The sequence below is a fragment of the Castor canadensis genome, chromosome 16, assembly GCF_047511655.1.
Source record: "Castor canadensis chromosome 16, mCasCan1.hap1v2, whole genome shotgun sequence".
In the NCBI taxonomy this organism is placed as follows: Eukaryota; Metazoa; Chordata; class Mammalia; order Rodentia; family Castoridae; genus Castor; species Castor canadensis.
In genome coordinates, this window is record NC_133401.1 from 11,532,094 (window position 1) to 11,547,701 (window position 15,608).

A 15,608-nucleotide genomic window follows, 5' to 3' on the forward strand; every position below is an offset into this window, starting at 1 on the left:
TATCTCCAACCAGAGCAAAATTGACTGGAGATGTGGCTCAAGTGGTAGAGCGCCTTCTTTGCAAGTGTGAAACCCTGAGTTCAAACTCCAATATTCAGTGAAGTCAAAACTACAGATCTAGGTTTAGTTGAGTGTGTATTATTTTAGTTTGAGTGTGTACTAGGTTTAGTTGAGTCTGTACCAGGCACTATTCTGAGTACTCACTATCTATGAACTCATGGATCCACATGCCAGCACTATAAAATAAAAGGTGCACATTTTACACATAGGTGTGAGAAGGGAGAATTTGTGTAATGTGCTATTCATGTAATCAGAGAGTCAGATGGAGCCTCAGGGTCATGTCTTCCCCTTCTGCTGCATGCTTTCCTGCAGCCGTGCTGGGATTTCAGCACCCAGCCCTAGAGGGCTTCCCAAAGGGCCATTGCTGCTGGACCCTGGCCCTGCAGTGCAGGTGAGCATGCCATCTTGACAAATAGCCCACAGGGCCTTCAATTACTGTAGTTCCAGCTCAGCAAGAACCGCCCAGCTGAGCCCAGCCAAAGAGCCATCACAGTAACTGCTAAGACACTAAGATTTGGACTAGTTTGTTACATAGCAGTAGATTCTTGGAATCATGGGCTGTCACTAATGGCTTCTGTAGGATGAATAGCAGAAAATGTTTACCTCATCTGAAACATGTGCCTGCAACGTTAGAATTCCCTGCAGGGGATGGGTGGGCACAGCAGTGGGACAGACCCAGGATGCATGAAAGAGGTGACAAGACCACACATGATACTCTTTGGTCTTTTAGGCCCATCAGTAAAGTGAGGACCTGAAATCACCCTCACAAGGACATCATGAATACTCAGAGAACTCGTGCAAGTGAAGCCATCAGCACAGGGCCTGACACCTAGGTATACTTCCTAAATGTCAGCAGTAACACGCTTACCATGTGGTAAGAGGGGTGAAATCTAAAGGACTTGAATCACAGGAAATGCACATTTCACACGGCAAGGAATGTAGCTTCCAGGGTTGTTAAGTTCACTAATTTACCCATTCAAACATTTAAAAAATTAAATTATACTTCAATGAAAATTTCATTTAAAAGTATGAGTGCCAGGGCTGGGGATGTAGCTCAGTGGTAGAGCACTTGCCTAGCATGTGCAAGGCCTGGGTTCAATTCCCAGCACTGCAACAACAAAAGCATTATATATGTAATAATATAAAAAATATATTACAATATAAAACATGATAATATACATAAAATGTATTTATACAAATGTGTTTATATTAGTACATTTATGTGTGAGATATATAGTTTTATATATAATATATAAAATACATTTAAACATTTTTGCATATGAGAACCAAGTTTCGGCTAGGCACTGTTCCAGGAGCTTGAGAGAGAACAGAGAGGAAATCAAAGTCCCTTAGGTGGTGAGGGACATTATCAAGGACTTAGGTCCTTTTTCTTCTTCCCTCCCACCGTCAGCATGGCAGTCCCATCACTGGATGGTGGCGTCTGCCCTTAGCCTTGCCTCTTTACCCAGGAGCAGCCTGGGAAGGTGCTCTACCCTGCCCCCCTCTTTTTAACTCCTTTATTGAGGTGTAATTTGCCTGCAATGAAATCTACCCACTTTAAGTACAGCACAATGAATCCCAAAGGTCAGCTCACCTTTGCTATTTTAAGATAGTTTCATCACATATTCTTGAGTATCTAAAAATGTTTCCCTTTTCTGGGCACTGGTGGCTCATTCCTGCAGTCCTAGCTACTCAGGAGGAAAAACCAGTAGGATTGTGGTTCGAAGCCAGCCCAAATCAATAGTTCTTGAGACCCTACCTTGAAAATACCCAACACAAAAAAAGGCTGGTGGAGTGGCTCAAGTGGTAGAGCGCCTGCCTAGCAAGTGTGAGGTCCTAAGTTCAAACTCCAAAAAAATGAAGCTTCCTTTTGCTTGTTTTTGAGCTATATATAGAGTATCATCCTATAGGGAGACTTGAATTTTGCTTTCTTCACATTACATATGAGATTTATCCTTTCTTTGTGCACTTTGAAGAACTTTGTTTTCACTGGTGTATAATATTCTATCATGTGGACACACCACAATGTATTTACCCATTCCCCTTTCCATAGGCATCGAGTTTATTTGACTTTTTGCACCAGTGGTGACACTATGCACTCTGACATCTTACCACGATCAAGTGCTTCCTTCGCTCTGGCTAAGAACCTGGGGGTGAAGACACTGGCAGTAATGGATTCAGATCTCCATCTTGGTTGAATTTTCCAAAATAGCATCATGATTTCCTCCCCAGGAGGCTGCACCCATACAAGTCACACCAGCAACCCAAAAGGGCCTGCTCATTCCCACTGTTGCCTGCAATCATCTTAACTTTTGTCAATCTGTGGGCATTAAACAGAATCTCAGTGTGGCCTTTGTCCCTTACATGTTCACATATTTCAGGGCTGGCTTTTACTCCAAATGGGTGGGACAGAAGATGGAGTTGGAATGGAGCTTAGAGGGCAATGACGAATCTGTGATGGATAGGGGACAGTGGCCAGGGTGTGAGGAGTCATGGTGGCAGGGAAACGGTGGGTACTGGCTGGTGGTGACACTGAAGACAGAGGCCACAGTGGGTCCTGGTAGGGCAGGCTGGAATGAGGAAGCTGGTTCCAGGTTCCCACCTGACACTGTATGCAGAGCATCTCATGCCAACCAATTACAAAGCTGCTGAGGCTACAGACAAATCAAAGGAAAAGATCAACAGACCATTTTTTAGTGACTTTTAAAAACAATGTTTGTATTCAATTTTTTTTAAAAAAGTGAAATTTCCAACTCTGTCTCAAAATCCATTTTGTACCAAAAGCTGACATAAATGAACGCTGAAAACACCTTGTCCCCATTCAGAGAAGTGCCACTGGCAGAGGACACATCCTGACAAGGACACTCAGGAGGGGAGAAGGTTGTTTTTGGTGGCACTGGGGTCTAAACTTGTGCCTTGAACTTGCTGTGAGTTACACCCTAGTTCTTTTGCTTTTAGTTTGTTTTTCAGCTAGGCTCTTGCACTTTTGCCTGGCCTGGCCTTAGACCTCAATCCTCATACCCTTGCCTCCTGATTAGCAGGGATTACAGGTATGTATCACTGTACCTGGTTCAGACAAAACAGCTTTACAAAGAGCAGGTAAGTGCACTGCAGTCTATGTTCCACCCAGCAGGATAGTGACAGGAGTTTGAGCCTCTGTACTGGTGGCAGGGCAAGTCAAAACAAGACCTTGAGGCTGGCTTCACAGTCCCAGTTTGAGAGTCAAAATACACGATTCAAGCCTCACTTTTCACCTCTTAATTCAGTTAATATTTATTAAATCTGTGCTGGGTTCTGGAGATAAGGTGGTGACCAAAGTAGACTGTCCCCATCTTTATGGATTTGTCAACCTAAAATGGAAGGCAGACACCCTCATGCTGACATCACAGATGGGCAGGGCTGGGATGGGGGTACTCAAAGAGCTATGAAGCCCAGAACAGTCACCCAACCACTCCAGGGACCAGTGGAGCTTCCTAGAGGAGACTTCTTAACTGCAATCTGAAAGCAAACTGGAATTAGCTATGGGAAGGTGAGAGAAAGTGGGGTGCTTCCCAAAGATGGCAAGCTCAAATGCCTCCAGGTGATGCAGTCTGGCGTGTTCCTAACCAGCACAATCCAAAAGAAACCTAACACAAGCCATAAATGTGGGCTGCCGATGTGACTTTTCATTTCCTAGGACCATGTGAAAGAAAAAAACAGGTGCATTTTAATAATATATTTTATTTAACCCAAGATATCCAAAATATTACCATATCAACATGTGATTCAATATAAAAAATTTTGTACCAAGTGTTCCAAATCTGGTGGGCATTTTGCACTGAAAATACATCTCAATTCATGCTAGCCACATTGCAAGTACTCCACAGCCAAGGTAGCCTGTGGCCACCAGACTGAACAGCTCGGCAAGCCCCTCGCAACTCAAAGCCTGGGCGCCACTTGGGGGCTCGTTAGAAATGCAGAGTCTCAGGCCTTCCCAGACCTGGCAATGCAGAGTTTGCATTGGAACAAGATCCCAAGGGATTTGTGTGCACATTCAAGATTTAGAAAAATGAGTCCAGTTCTGTTTAAAGAACCTCTGCGGTTTTCTATTGCCTTCGTGGTATATGCCCAACTACTGAGCTTGGCAGTCAGCCATCCATCCATCCCTTCATCCATCTATCCCACATCCATCCACCCATCCACCATCCCTCCACCCATCTCTCCATCCATCCACCCATCCATCCATTCAGCACTACTGGGTGCTAGGCCTTGTGTTCGGTGATACTAGGGACACAGCAGGGGCAGACAGACCTGATTCCTGCCCTCACAAAGCCCTCAGCAGGCCATTACCACAAGGGGACCAAAACCAGTGTTCCATTCCAACTGCTGCAAATGCCACATGCTTAACATGAAGTTACAGTGTGTGAGAGCATTAGAGTCCCAGCCTGGCTGGAGAGGAGCGGGATCCAGAAAATAACCTGAATAAGGGAAGAGGCCACAACCATGGCAAAATCCACAAGCAGATTAAATGTCCTACTGCAGGGACAGGACTGCCAAGCAACCCAGCCTGTCCCTGATCATTAAGACAGATCATTTTCAGGACGAAGAGCAGCCAGGAGAGGTGCCTGGAGTATAAGGTTACAGGAAGTGTGCCAGAGAGTCACAGTGACAGTGTCACACCAGGCACAGACTTGTCTGCATTTGGAAACTGGGAAAAAGGAAACGGAGAATGAGGAAGGTGATCCATTGGCCAGTAGAGGGATAACGTGGGTCAAAGAATTGGTTATCTTTCCTTTAAAACAGTGTCCTTGCAAGGTGTGGTGGTACATTCCGCAATCCCAGCATTTGGGAGAAGAGGCAGGAGGTTCTTGAGTTCCAGCCAGCCTGAGCTACACAGGGTCTCAAAGTCCTTTAGTAAAACATATCTGAATTTGCTCTGAAATAACAGCAGGGGAGAAAAATGAGCAGAATACAGATAAAACAAGAACAGGCACCTGCTACAGCTTGGAAGCTGGGTGATGGGGGTCTGGGAGCTCATTAGGTTTTTCTCTTTGCTTTTGTATATGCTTGAAATTTCCCTAAAGGAAACTATTTCCCTTCATAAACAATTTGGGACATTGGAAAAGTTTTTAGTGGTTGGAGAAGAAAGTAATTTAAGCCCTTCCTTCAGGATCAGTACATTATGACCTCCTTTTAAGAACAGAGTCAAGAAAGAAGGTGCACAAGGGAACCTAGATGCCTGGGTTTGAATTCAGCTGTGGCCATCAGTTGACTTACTCTTTAAATGCCTCACTGAAAGGTGGGAGAAGTAACTACAGCTGCCTCTTATGGGCTGTGTCAAGGTTACTGAATTAGGGCTGGGGGTGGAGCTCGGCATTCTCAAGGCCATGGGTTCCATCCCTGGCTACTCTACTGACCAAGTTCACGCTGGCCTGACAACTGTGGTGTACACAGAAATAGCTTCCACCCTCTTCCCACTGCTGTAGAATGTGTTGGTAATAAAGTGATTCCTGAAAGACTTTTCCTCTTAAACCAAACACAATGCAATTTCTTTTGTTGACTTTTTTCCTACAAGTTTAGCTGGGCTGAAGAGGGAGAAGGGAGGCCAGGTCGGAGAGGAGGCAGAGTGGGGATGGAGGCAGAGCAGTAGATGGGGAGAAGAAAGCAAAGGTGAGAGGCATCCAGAAGTCCACTGGACTGATAGGCCAGGCTGGGAGTGGGGCTGAGAGAGATGTCCAGGGTGAGGCCAGGCTCTCTCTGGAAGCCTGGAGCACACAGAGGCCGCTCTGAGAGAGTCGAGAGAGGAGCTGATTGCAATTTAGGATATGGTGAGGGGTAGAGGACCACCAAGCTGGGGGGCAGTGGGCACCCTGGAAGCCTCAGGATCTCCCAGATCTGGGGCTCAGAGACGAAGTCAGAGCTAAGAACAGAGACTGGGCAATGCCAGCACAGAGACAGGAAAAGAAAAGGGTGAGATGGCCCAGGTGGGTGAGAGAACAGAGCCCCCACATCTAAGAAATCAAAGGGAACCTGCAAGAGAAGTGTCAGGGACAGCAGAGGCATGGAGCCATAGAGCCATGAGAGTGTGCTCTCAGAAGGTGGGCGTGGCCAGCACTGCCAGTCCCTGCAAGGTGACCAGTAAGATGGACACCGAGAGCCCAGAGCAGCTTTCTCACTGTCAGAGAAACAGTAAGAGAAAGAAGTAAAAGCAAAGGTGCAAGTGAACTCTCTGGTGCTGAACAATGGTTACAGGTGTCAGTGTGCACACACAGGGAAATACAGACATGTGTGTACATGGGTTTGTACACATGCATGTATTTCCTAGCTCTGTCAGCTGAAGACAAGAGGTAGCAGTAAGCATACCCCATGATGAGACCTGAGTTCCTAACACGCTTCTCCAATTTAGGGAACCAGTGTTCTCTAGAGAAACAGTTGACTCTAGGACTGAGGCAGAATCCATGAACCCAGGATCCATTGCAAGTACAAAGGTGCTTGAGGGGGAAAAAACAGTGAAGAACACAGGAACCAGCCCCAAAGGACCCAGTGGCCAACATTACAAGTTTCTTTTTTGTGTGTGTGGTACTTGGATTTGAACTCAGGGCTTCACATTTGCTAGGCAGGTGCTCTACTGCTTTGAGCCACCAGCCCAATGCTACAATAACTTGCACGAAAAACTCCAATTACATTAGTATTGAGTTATAACTGAAGTATAAAATAAAAGCTGGATGCTGGCAGTATTCATGCCTGTAATCCTAGCTACTAAGGAGGCAGAGATTAGTAGGATCATGGTTCAAAGCCAGCCCAGGCAAACAGTTCGTGAGACCCTATCTTAAAAAAACCTATCACAAAAAAAGGGCTGGTGGAGTGGCTTAAGGTATAGACCCTGAGTTCAAACCCCAGTACTGCAAAAAGAAAAAAAAAAAGAGTAAGATAAATATTCATTTTAGAATTATATCTATATTAAGTGTAGAAGAAAGAGGGAAATGGAAAATTATCATTAAATACTGCAGTAATTATTGCTACAAGGAAGATCCACTGGTGAATGCTAAAATTAGTGGGTGAAACTTTGAGAGAACAGGACATTTGCATAGCCTCAAAGTATCTTCTTGTGTTTTTAAATTACGCTGTGCCAGGGCTTGGATAAAGCTTGAGTGCGCCCCTCAAAGGCTCACGTGCTAGAAGTATGGTTCTCAGTGTGGTGATGCAAGAGGTGGTGGAACCATTTAAAGATGGAGCCTAATGGGAGGTGATTAGTCATTGAGAGTGTGTTCTTGGGAGGGATTAAGTAGCTGTCATAGGACCTCATTTAGTTTCCACGAGTGTGCTGTTACTAAAAAACAAGACTTGGGCTGGTGGAGTGGCTCAAATGGTAAAGTGCCTCCTTAGCAAGCACAGGCCCTGAGTTCAAACCCCAATACCACTGAAAACAAAACAAAACAAGAAGATTGGCTCCTCCTCACTCTCTGGTTTCCTGTCTCACCATGAGATCCCTCTTGCACATGTTCCTGCTATGATGCCCTCTGCCTTTAGATCCAAGCAAATGGGGCCACTCAGTCTTGGACTGTCCACCTCCAAAACTGTGAGCTAATTATCTCTTCTCTTTATACATCATCCAGCTTCTGGTATTTTGTTATAACAATGGAAAACAGACTAATACTCTGTAATAGTTTTAACATATGAAGATAAAATTCTCTTTCCAGGAACTGGAGCTTAATACTGCTCCCTTTGAGTGTGAGCTAGAGGTAGTGAAGGGGAAAATAATAATTCTGCAGCTGAGAAACCTGCAGACCCCACCTTAATGAAGGGATTGAGGTTAACATCACCTCAGGGAGGATTCTTTCTACAGCCTATAATCCCAACCCAACCATGAGAAAATAACAGCAAACCAAGACTGAGGGGCAGTCTACAAACACCTGACCAGTACTCCTCAAAATTTCAAGGTCATGAAAAACAAGGAAAGAATGAGAAACTATTACTGACTGGTGACCAAGGAGACATGATGGAGAGAGCAACATGGTATCCTGGAATGGACCCTGGAACACAAAAAGAACATTAGTGAAAATGAGAGAGGTATAAATCAAGTCTGGAATTTAACAGCGTGCCAGTCAGTGTTGGTTTCTTAGCTCGGGCAGATGTATCACAATCACGTAAGATGCTAACACTTAGGGAAGTTGGTGCAGACACAGTGGAGGGCTCTGCATTAACTTTGCAACTTTTCTGCAAAGCTAAAATTACTAAATAAACGTCCAGTAGCCCTCCTCCAGGAAGTCCTTCCTCTTTTGTTTTTTTTTAAATTTTTTGTGGTACTGGGCTTAAACTCAGGGTCTTGGACTTACTAGGCGGGTACACTACCACTTGAGCCATTCAGCCAGCCCAGGAAGTCCTTCCTGACACCTCAGACTGGGTCAGGTGCTGCCTGTGGGTTCCCATGGCCCCTTGTCCTCCTCCCCACCCCATCCTGCTCTGACCCCTCTGTCTGTGCTTCCCTATCCTGGCTGGGACTGCCATCACCTGATGGGCTGTCTCTCTTCCTAGACTGTGTGCTCTGTGGGGCAGAGGACGGCTCAGCCATCACCGTGTCTTGGGAGAATATGTATCTCACTGACTTTTTCATGAACCCCTATGGGTGGCTGGGCCTAGATTCTCCCAACCTGATCTCTAGCTCTTCTCAGTCCAGAGCCTGCCAGATCCCACCTTCCTCATGAACACCACCTACCAGGGTAGTGCCCCTACCTGGCTTACTCAATCTAAGCACACGTGAGGTAACAGAAATGGTTCATCTCACCTGCCTGCCAACACAGGATCAAATCACCCCCTCCCTGCCCTTCTACTGTGGGAACTGCACTGTAACTGTGGGCATCTGAGGGGCCTGTCCTGTTTACAGCCCTTCACAGTAGACAGACATCACTACAGGGACCATCCAATCACACTGCAAGGAGCAGATCTGGAGGTCTGACCCACCCATCCAATTTCCACCTGGGGGATTTGGAATGGGGACAGATGGCAGATGGGAATGGAGCTGGAAGGTCACACAGAGCTGGAGCCAGGGTCTTCCCAGGAGCAGCCAGCTGCCTGCAAAGGAAGGAAGCAGCAGATGTGGAGAAGAGGCCACAGGGTTAGGGTCACAGGGGCAATGCCACTGTCCCAGCTCCTAACTCCATTCTGTTCTCACAGGGTCCTTGGTCTTCTCTGTCACTGTCCACAACCAATCCACTGAATCTCTATATTCAAAACGTATCCAGATTACTCACTGCTACTCAGGCAGTTCACACCTATGCCACTGTCATCCACCAAAGTTACTGTGGTCACTTCCTCACTCATTTCCATCTCCCTTCTTCCACTGATCTGATCTGAGCCTGGACTTTCATATCACTGACCACTCCCAAATTCACAACCCCCTTCCTGTTCAGCAACACCCTCCTTAGTCTTCCCCTTACAGTTACCAGCACCCCTCTTTTCTCTGCCCCGTGCTCCTCTTCCTCACCCTATACCCACACTCCAAGTCCTGAAAACTCTCCCTTCAAACTATATCCAAAACCTGACCACCTCTCCTGCTACCACCCTGATCACACCACTACCTTCTCTCAGCTGGACTATTGCAGTGGTCCCTCGTGTAACCCTGATTCTACCCTGGTGCCCACATGGTGGCCACAGGAGGCTCATTAGAACCTAAGATTTTATCACTTTAGCTTGAAAGGCGTTGACTGCTCCCCAACCACTCAACACCAAGTCAAGTCCTCACCACAGTCCATCAGGCCCTGAAATACCTTGCCCTTGTCTCTTTCCTGTTCTCTCACCCTGTTCATACTGGTCCATTTTGTTCCTTTCTTTGCTTCTATCACATCAAGCATGCCTCAGGGCCTTTGAACTTGCTGTTTTGTTTTGTTTTTTTCCTACCTGAAATGTTCTTCTTCCCCAAATATGGGCAAAGTTGGATTTCTCCCTTTTGGTCCTTAACATTTTCCTTATAGAAATCTCCTTAACCCCTCCCTGTGAAATAGCCCCTCTTGTCACTGTATCCCTTTAATCCTCAAAGGACAGTCACAATATTTAATTATCACTTGTCTTGCTCACTAGAATGCAGCCTGTATGATGACAAGGGCTTCTGGTGGTCTTGTTTGCTATTATAATGCCAGCAACCACAACAGGGCTTGGAATGGAGTAAATACCCACTATCTGATGAATCAAATAAGCGAATGAGACCCTGGGATCAGCTAGGATGCTGTGGGTTCCAGGCGACAGGAAATGCAACTTGACCTAAATGACCAAGACCTAGTGGGCTCCCTGGGGAGACAGCCCAGAAGTCACCTTGCTCTGGGTGAGGCCTGATCTGGAGCTCAACAGATGCCTTTCTGTCTCTCTACCAGTCCTACCCAGAAAATGGCCTGAGACCACCCCACTATTCACCTACTACTTTTTAAACATCTATGGAAATTTCCATGCTGATTAGCATGATGCTGATATCAGCTAGCATGTTATTCAGGACTTATTCCTTCTCTGTGCCTTTACTTCCTCATCTGTAGACTAGGAATAATAATACAATCACTTAGCGTGACCTGGAGGATACTCAGTGAGCTAATACAGAAAACAAGTGAGGCTTTTTTTTTTTTTCTGGAGTGGGGCTAGGAATCTGTTTTGTTTGTTTGGTTTGCATTTTTATTAATAATGCATTAGCTGCACGGGCCGAGAGGGGGGTCATTGTGACATCTACGTATGTGCTTACAATGTCTCTTGATTTGATTCACCCCCTCTATTATTCCCTCTCAAAATGGGTGAGTTCTTGAGCTAACAGTAGCTGTTTCAGTTAGCTATTGCTGCATAACAGGTCATCCTCAGACACAGTACATAAAATAGCAACCACTTATTTGCTCATGACTCTGCAATTTGGGCAAAGCTCAGAGCATGAGGGCCTCAGGATGGTATGGTTCCTATTCCAGGTAGTATCAGCCAGATGCTGGGTCAGGACCTCCAAGATACCACCACTCACACACCTGGCACATCAGCTAAGACAGCTGGGACACCTTGGGGACGACTGGGTCTCTATAAATAGAGGCCAGGCACACCCAAGGCTCAAAGCAGAACCTGCCAGTCCTCCTATTTTTGAAACAGTGTCACTTCCACTGAATTTGATTGGTCTAAACAAGTAATAGGCCAGCCCACATTCAAAGAAAAGGAAGAAGATCTCCCTCTTGACAGGAGAAGCAGCAAAGAATGTGTGGTTGCTTTTAACTGCAGCTATTTTAACCTTACAGCCTTGTCAGTGTCTCTGCATCAGTTAAGAGTCTCTAGTAAACTCCTAACACAAAAGGGAGAGGAATCTTTTAAAACACACAAGTAACCACACTCCCTTCCACTGCTTAAAATTCTTCTACAGCTTCCCATTGCACATGCAGTAAGGAAACAAACTCCTTACAGGATGGGCACAGCCTAGCCTCTTGCTCCGTCCTGGTCTCTGGGTTCCAACCATCACACACTCTCCTTAATTTGTGGTGCTGGGGATGCAACCTGCATGCTATTCTGAGCTACGGCCCCAGTGGCACACTCTTCTCTGTTCAAGGAGCTAATGTCAACTCCTTCATGGCCTTAGATCTCTTCCTAGGATCCAGACTAGAGTTCCTACCAAGTGCTCCACCTTTGTAATTTCACACTGAGGTGATTATTTGGCTGCCTGAACCCCTCCCTGGAGATTGTAAGTTCTTTGGAAGCAGGAAAACTATTTTGTTCAATGCTATGTTCCCAATGCTAAGCACAAAACAGAGGCAAGATGAAATACTTGTTGAAAATCTTGAGCCCTTAGAAAGTAAAAGGTAGCCCTTTTGAGTTACGTAGGAAGGTGGAATCCCCAGCATGCTGGGATCTAGATCTATGCTCTGAAATTGTTCATCTAAAACAGTCAGTGAGCTCTACTGTATGCTGAACACTCTTCTGGGTGTGGGAGACAAAGCATGAAGTAGACAAAAGCCTCTGCCCTCATGAAGCTGAAGGTCTGGGGGTAGGGGAGGCAAAAATCAAGGCAAACTTTACAGTATGATAATTATATGATTCATATAGGGAAAAGCTACAGAAGGAAAAATGGACATGAATGTCAGCGCCATAATTTTTGGAGAGCAGTAAGGGAAGATTTCAAGGAGAAAGTGACATCTTTAGTGACCTAAAGGAGGGGAAGGACTGAGTCTGAGTTACCTGAGAGATGAGTGTTTCAAACAAAGAGAACAGCAAGTGCAAACGTCCTCAGGCCAGTGTGGATGGAGCAGAGTAAGCAAGGAGAGTCGACCATGTCACAGAGGTGATGAGGGCAGGCGGTGTAAGGCCTTGCCAGCCATGGAAAGGATTTTACCCTGAGTGAGATGGAGCCATGGAATGACTCTGAGCAGGGGAGGCACATGACCTGATGAAGGTGCTTGCTCACAGAGTCCCTCTGACTGCATGTGAGGAAAGACTGTGGGTGGGAGCAGGAAGACCACTGAGGAGGCTGAAGGAAGAGTTCTAGTTGACAAGAGATTACTCTGGGAATGCTGTTCTAGACAAACACAGAGGTTCTAGGTAGGCATCAGGAGCTCAAAGGAGAGGTTCTGGGCTGGAAATAAAATGTGAAATACACATTTCCACACCTGTTCAAATTCCTTACCGGGCCTATGTGCTCTGGCCCCTGGTGATGATGTCAATGGCACACGCACGCACGTACACACTCACTGAGCCTACTTCCTAGCTGTGTGGTCTTAGGCAAGTTACTTAACATCCTCTGCACTCAGTATCTTCATTTAAAGAAAAAAGATCACAACAGTACCTGCTTCCTAGTGCTGTTCATTCAAAATATTTTTACTGAGAAGGCTGGTGTAGCTCTGTGGTATAGCAGGTGTCCAGCATGTGTGAGGCCCTGGGTTCCATCCCCAGCACCCCTCGAAAAAAGATTTACTGAGAATCTACAATGACTGTATAGGTGGAGGGAGTCATTTTCTTGTTCTGTCCTCTCCAGAGCACAGGAGAGATCCTCCTTCCCGCCCCTCTCTACCTCTTCCTTCAACGCAACCTTCTGGACGCCTCTCCCACGTGCCCCTTCCTACCTTCCCTACCATGGCCCCTGCCCTGATCGATCGCTGACACCTCTTGCCTGGCATCTGCTACAACCGCCACGCCCCCGTCTCTTTCTCGTCAATTTATCTGCACATGGGAGCCAAATTAGACCATGAGCCTTTCCTTCTGGAAATCCTCTCATAGCTACTCATTGCCCTGAGGACAAAGTTCAGCCCTCTAGATGATCCAGAAAATCCACCACGACCCTATTTATATGAACTTTCCAAATAATCTCCAACACCACCAGATCACCTGCAATTCACCAACTACAAGCCCTTTGCCATCGCTGCCTCTACACATGCCATTTCACCCCCCACCCCGCGCCCCGGCCCCTAACGACCCTTTCTTCTTCAGACCTCAGCTCAGACGCTCCTAGTCTTCCAGAAAGGTCTCCCTACCTGTGCTTCCTCCGAGTTCCCACCGCGTTCCACGCTTTCGCCATTAGTAAACAGGTACAGGTCCTAATGGCGTCCTCGCCTGTCTCTCCACCGACCTGAGCTTCCCGCGAGCCGGCCCAGACAGCAGCCAGCAACGTCCCGCGTGATGGGAGGCGCTTCAGCCCTTGGCACCTACCGCCAACTCCGGAACCACGAGTGCCTAACCTGCGCGCTGTCAGGGCCCACCTTTCCGAACGCTCTGGAGAACTCCACACCTGCGCAAAGCACGGCGCAAACCACCCAATCACGGCCTGCTTTGCCTCTACTGACCGTCCCACAAACCCAAGGTCCTGCTTGCCTCTGACTGCCGATTGGCTACCTGAACGCCTGCCCCAAAAAGTATGCGCGGAGGATTCTGGTCTTTGTAGTTCTCTAACGAGAAGCGGCTAAAGATTGTGCCCCATAGAACTCCATTTCCCAGGAAGCGCCACGCCCCAGCAGCAGGAGTCCATACCCTTTGAACCAGGCGGTTCTGGATTGGACAGTTGGGAGGCGGAAGTTTCCAAATTGCCATGGAAACAAGACAACTTACCTGGAACCCTGGGAGTATCTTTTTGCCTGAGACTCTTGAAACGCTTTGCTTTGCAATGATTCCGGAGTAGGACCGGACATGGATGGGATAAAGTCTGTACTCATCTCCTGCCTGTTCCCCAGATGGCATCAAGGAACGCGTGCTAAATGCACCCAGAACCAATTGGATGCCTGCCTGGCATAAGGAGCCATTCCTGTGCTGGCTCCCTGGAAGCCCTGGCTTTATGAGGGCAGAACATGATGTTTTCCAGAGAAAGGTGAGCCTAAGTGGGGGGTGGAGGGCTTTACTTTTGCAGGGTCTCAGTTTACCCTAGAAAAGGCAAATGTGGGCTAGAATCCTATCCAGGATGTCTACGACTCTGTAGCCCCCTCCTGCGGTCCCATGCCTGTTCCAACAGCTATAACTACCCCAAAGGAACATACCCACACCAGAGCTCTCCCAGCATCCCTTCCCCAAACCCTTTCCCACCAGGTCTCTGAGGGCCAGGTGAGGGGAGCCAAGGCCCTGCAAACGCTCAGGCAGGCATGTGAGAAAGCTCTTTACTGGGGGGTACAGCGAGGAGGAGCAAGGCCATCTCCCCCTACCTGCCCCCACCCCCTCCTAGGGCCCAGGGGTGAGGGGGGTTCTCCCCTCCACCAGACCACCACTGTCTTTGGTACAATAAATAGAAAACAAAGGGGGAGAGGGGGCCAAGGGTTCAGTCCTTGGTAGGGAGAGTGTGGCCAAACCCTTCTCCTTGACCCCCCTGCCCCGGGCCCCAATCAGTGCAGGCCTCACCCACCCCAGCTGGGTAGCAGCAATTCCAGTCAAGGGGGAAGATGAGGATGGGAGCCCAGGGCCCCCAGATGGGGGGTATGGCTTCAGGAGGGGCCCCAGGGAGGGGCAGGGTCATGAGCTGGCTGCTGTGCTCTGGGGTACACCACGGAGACCCAGGCGAGGCCCCAGAGAGGCAGGGTCATCAGGGGGTGGGAGAGGTGGGCGGCCTCCTGTCATCCGAGTCCGGAGGGCTGAGGCAGCCGGGTGCTGGGGGGCAAGTGCTGGGTGAGGTGGAGAGTCTGGAGGGCCGCCCACCAGGCTCACATCCATCAGCTCTGGGGGGGGTGGTGAGGTTGGTGATGGGGGACGGCCAAGGCATCGGGGCTGGGGGGGTAACTGGGCCCCCGGCCCCGGCAGTGACGAGGCAGAGGTAGGGGCTTGATGTGTCTTGTGGGGCACATCGCCCCCTGCCCAGGGACGCAGCGGCTGGGAGGGTGGAACCTAAAAAAGCAACAGTGGTGAGTGATGGAGACCCAGGTTCTGAACACAGGTACCCCACCAATCACTTCCACAGCCCTCAAAACCCAGTACCTGGGGGCTGTTCATCTCACAGTCAGTGATGGGGGGCCCAGGGCCCCCACAATAGCGGTTGCTGTAGCGGTAGGTCCGGTTGTCACTGGAGGAGCCACTGGAGCCTCCTAAAACAGAGAGAAGAGGCCTCAGGTGAGGAGAGGGGTGGTTTGAACGTGGCCCATGGTTTGGGCTCAGAT

General features: G+C 48.1%; 1 protein-coding gene across 22 annotated transcripts in view; it reads right to left on the reverse strand.

Moving 5' to 3' along the window:
- Dyrk1b (dual specificity tyrosine phosphorylation regulated kinase 1B) overlaps window positions 1–15,608 on the reverse strand; it is a 45,760-nt gene that overhangs the window by 23,255 nt on the left and 6,897 nt on the right. For 18 of the 22 annotated variants that reach the window (XM_020181835.2, XM_074058675.1, XM_074058680.1 and 15 more), the window contains 2 exons: window positions 15,430–15,536; window positions 13,512–15,339 (listed from right to left, as the gene is read on the reverse strand). In XM_020181835.2, the coding sequence (XP_020037424.1) occupies window positions 14,971–15,339; window positions 15,430–15,536 (476 nt within the window). In that variant the 3' untranslated portion in view covers window positions 13,512–14,970. Of the gene's footprint in view, window positions 1–8,019; window positions 8,073–13,511; window positions 15,340–15,429; window positions 15,537–15,608 lie in introns of all 22 variants that reach the window. The other 4 variants (XM_074058682.1, XM_074058672.1, XM_074058684.1 and 1 more) reach the window with 2 other exon arrangements.